Raw genomic sequence first — 2,500 nt, 5'->3', positions numbered from 1 at the left:
AGAGAGAGAGAGAGAGAGAGAGAGAGAGAGAGAGATCATAGATGAACAGATAGATATAGACGGTAGACAGACAGAGGAGATAAAGACCGAAACGAACAGACAGTGAGACAGAGGGAAGGAGATTAAGGCTAATAATGTTGAACAATATGATTGAATATATTTCCTAGTAGTATAATCTATGATTGTGATGGTAGTAGTACTACGTGTTATATGCTTTGTAGATATCAAAGTCTATGCCTTTGTCGCGGTAATTTGTCTGCCTAGATCACTTGTAAGCTTAGAACGCAAAATTTGCTTAATGGTTTGCAAATGTAGTTGATAAGATATGAGATTCGCAAACAGTAAGTTCCTTACACCTTGTTCCTAAATATCTGTGACGAAGTTTGTGGAGACACACCTCTGACTCCTTCGCTGCTGTTGCTAGAGAACCTGGTTCTGAACCAAGACACGGCAGGCTCGGATGACACGCCCGTGTCCGTGGTCGGCTCCCGGACCGGCGTGGGCGGGGAGGAGCAGCCGGGGCGTCAGGGCGCCGGTGACCTGCCCGACCAGGGGCCCGGCGGCGCAGGCCAAAGCGGGCCCCTCCGACCGGGCTCCGCTGGCAGGTTCAGTGGCGACGAAGCCACAAGGGTCACAGGGAGCAGCACCTCCTTCAGTGGCAGCAGCTTCGGAGGCACCGGCGGGAGGGTCGGCGGGAACGGCTTCGAGAGTTCCGAGGGCAGAGTCATCAGCGCCACCAACGGATTCGGAGGCGTCGGGAGCAGAGTCGGCAGCAGCGCCAGCGGAGACGCTGACGGAGACAGGTTCAGGCCTCGGCCCGGACTCTTCCGCCCAATCAACACGGACTTTCGGGACCGCAACACTGCCTTCAACTTCGGCGGCGCCGTCGGCAGCGGGTCTTCAAGCAGCTTCGGCGGCAGGCCCTCAAGTAGCACCAACAGTGGATCGAGTGCCTTCGGTGGCAGACCATCAAGCAGCAGTGGCAGTGGTTCCTCCAGTGCCTTCGGCGGGAGCAGTTCCTCCAGTGCCTTCAGCGGAAGCAGCTCCTCCAGTGCCTTCGGCGGGAGTAGCTCCTCCAGTGCCTTCGGCGGTGGCAGGCCTTCAGCCAGTGCTGGCAGTGGATCTTCTAGTGCCTTCGGAAGCAGCGGTTCGTCAAGTGCCTTCGGTGGAAGCAGTTCCTCCAGTGCCTTCGGCAGCAGACCCTCCAGCACCAGCGGCAGTGAGTCGTCGAGTGCCTTCGGCGGGAGGCCCTTCGGCAGCGGCACCTCGAGCAGCTTCAGCGGGAGCGGCGCCACGAGCGCGTTCGGCGGCAGACCCTCGACTGGCTTCGACAACGGGCGGCAGACGGCGACCGGGGCAGCCGGAGGCAGCGTGGACGGCCTCGCCGTCGCGGCCGCCCTCGGGCCCAACGCAGACGGTATTCCTCCAGCATGATTCCCTTCCTCAGCTTGTGCCTGCCTTTTCACAGCCGTACTCTCGCCTGAAGCTCGTGTGCATAGTGTGACCCTCATGACGCGGCTGCAAGAAAACTTTGCTTGAGAACCATTGGTTTTGACTTAAACTCACTTGTTGTGTCATGATTTGTCATCCAGTGTGCATGATAAAGTCTCACGCTAACTTGAGAACTCTTGAAAAGTTCTAACGAGTATTTGTCTTGCATGGCTCTGCATATTTACTGTTTATAAAACTGCATGACTTCTTATATTTTGGAGAAGTGGAAATATGATTGTTCCATATCACTTTTCAACGACTTTGAAACCTGCATGTTCACGCACGTCAAGCTCGAGTTGTATGCAAAACTCTCCTAAACAGATTGCTGAAGGATATGATATCTAAACCAACCGAAAAAAGTATTCTTAGCCATTATTTATACATATATACCTACATACATCAGTACATACATACATATGTACATATATATATATATATATATATATATATATATATATATATATATTATATTAATATATATATATATATATATATATATATATATATATATATATACTATATATATATAATATATAAATACATATATATATATATATATATATATATATATATATATATATATATATATATATATATATATATATTCACACACATGTATGTACGTATGTAAATGTGCATGTAAGTATCCATGCGTGTATATATGCATATGCAACATATGCTATACTTATTGGCTATTGTTCCAAGTAAAGACAACAGTCTGTCTGTCTCCATAATAACCTAGGAGACGATTTAGCTATCATTATAATATGGATTAACTTTGTCTATTGTCTTTGTCTATTTATGTGATGGTTCAACGTCTCAAAGGCGACTGGTCTCTGCTGCAGCAATGACGTTCACTGCAGATGTCTTCGTTAATCTCGAACGGTTCCGATATTAACCAAAGATTGATGTGACCCCTTTGTCCGAGAACGATTTTTTTTTTCGAAAGCAATTTGTGTTTCATTTTTCGGAGTCTGTTGGCATTGATCTTACGCTTCGTATGCTTAGC

The 2,500-nt window shown here is 47.8% G+C and overlaps 1 protein-coding gene across 1 annotated transcript in view; it reads left to right on the top strand.

Annotated features, from left to right (window-relative positions):
- Window positions 1-2,500, top strand: part of LOC119599150 — a 35,724-nt gene that overhangs the window by 22,365 nt on the left and 10,859 nt on the right. The window contains exon 10 of the mRNA XM_037948908.1: window positions 425-1,417. Coding sequence (XP_037804836.1) covers window positions 425-1,417 — 993 coding nt within the window. The remainder of the gene's footprint in view (window positions 1-424; window positions 1,418-2,500) is intronic.

Source organism: Penaeus monodon, chromosome 4, assembly GCF_015228065.2.
Source record: "Penaeus monodon isolate SGIC_2016 chromosome 4, NSTDA_Pmon_1, whole genome shotgun sequence".
NCBI lineage: Eukaryota > Metazoa > Arthropoda > Malacostraca > Decapoda > Penaeidae > Penaeus > Penaeus monodon.
Note: the sequence above shows the minus strand (reverse complement) of the source record. Positions and strands in the feature narration are given on the sequence as shown.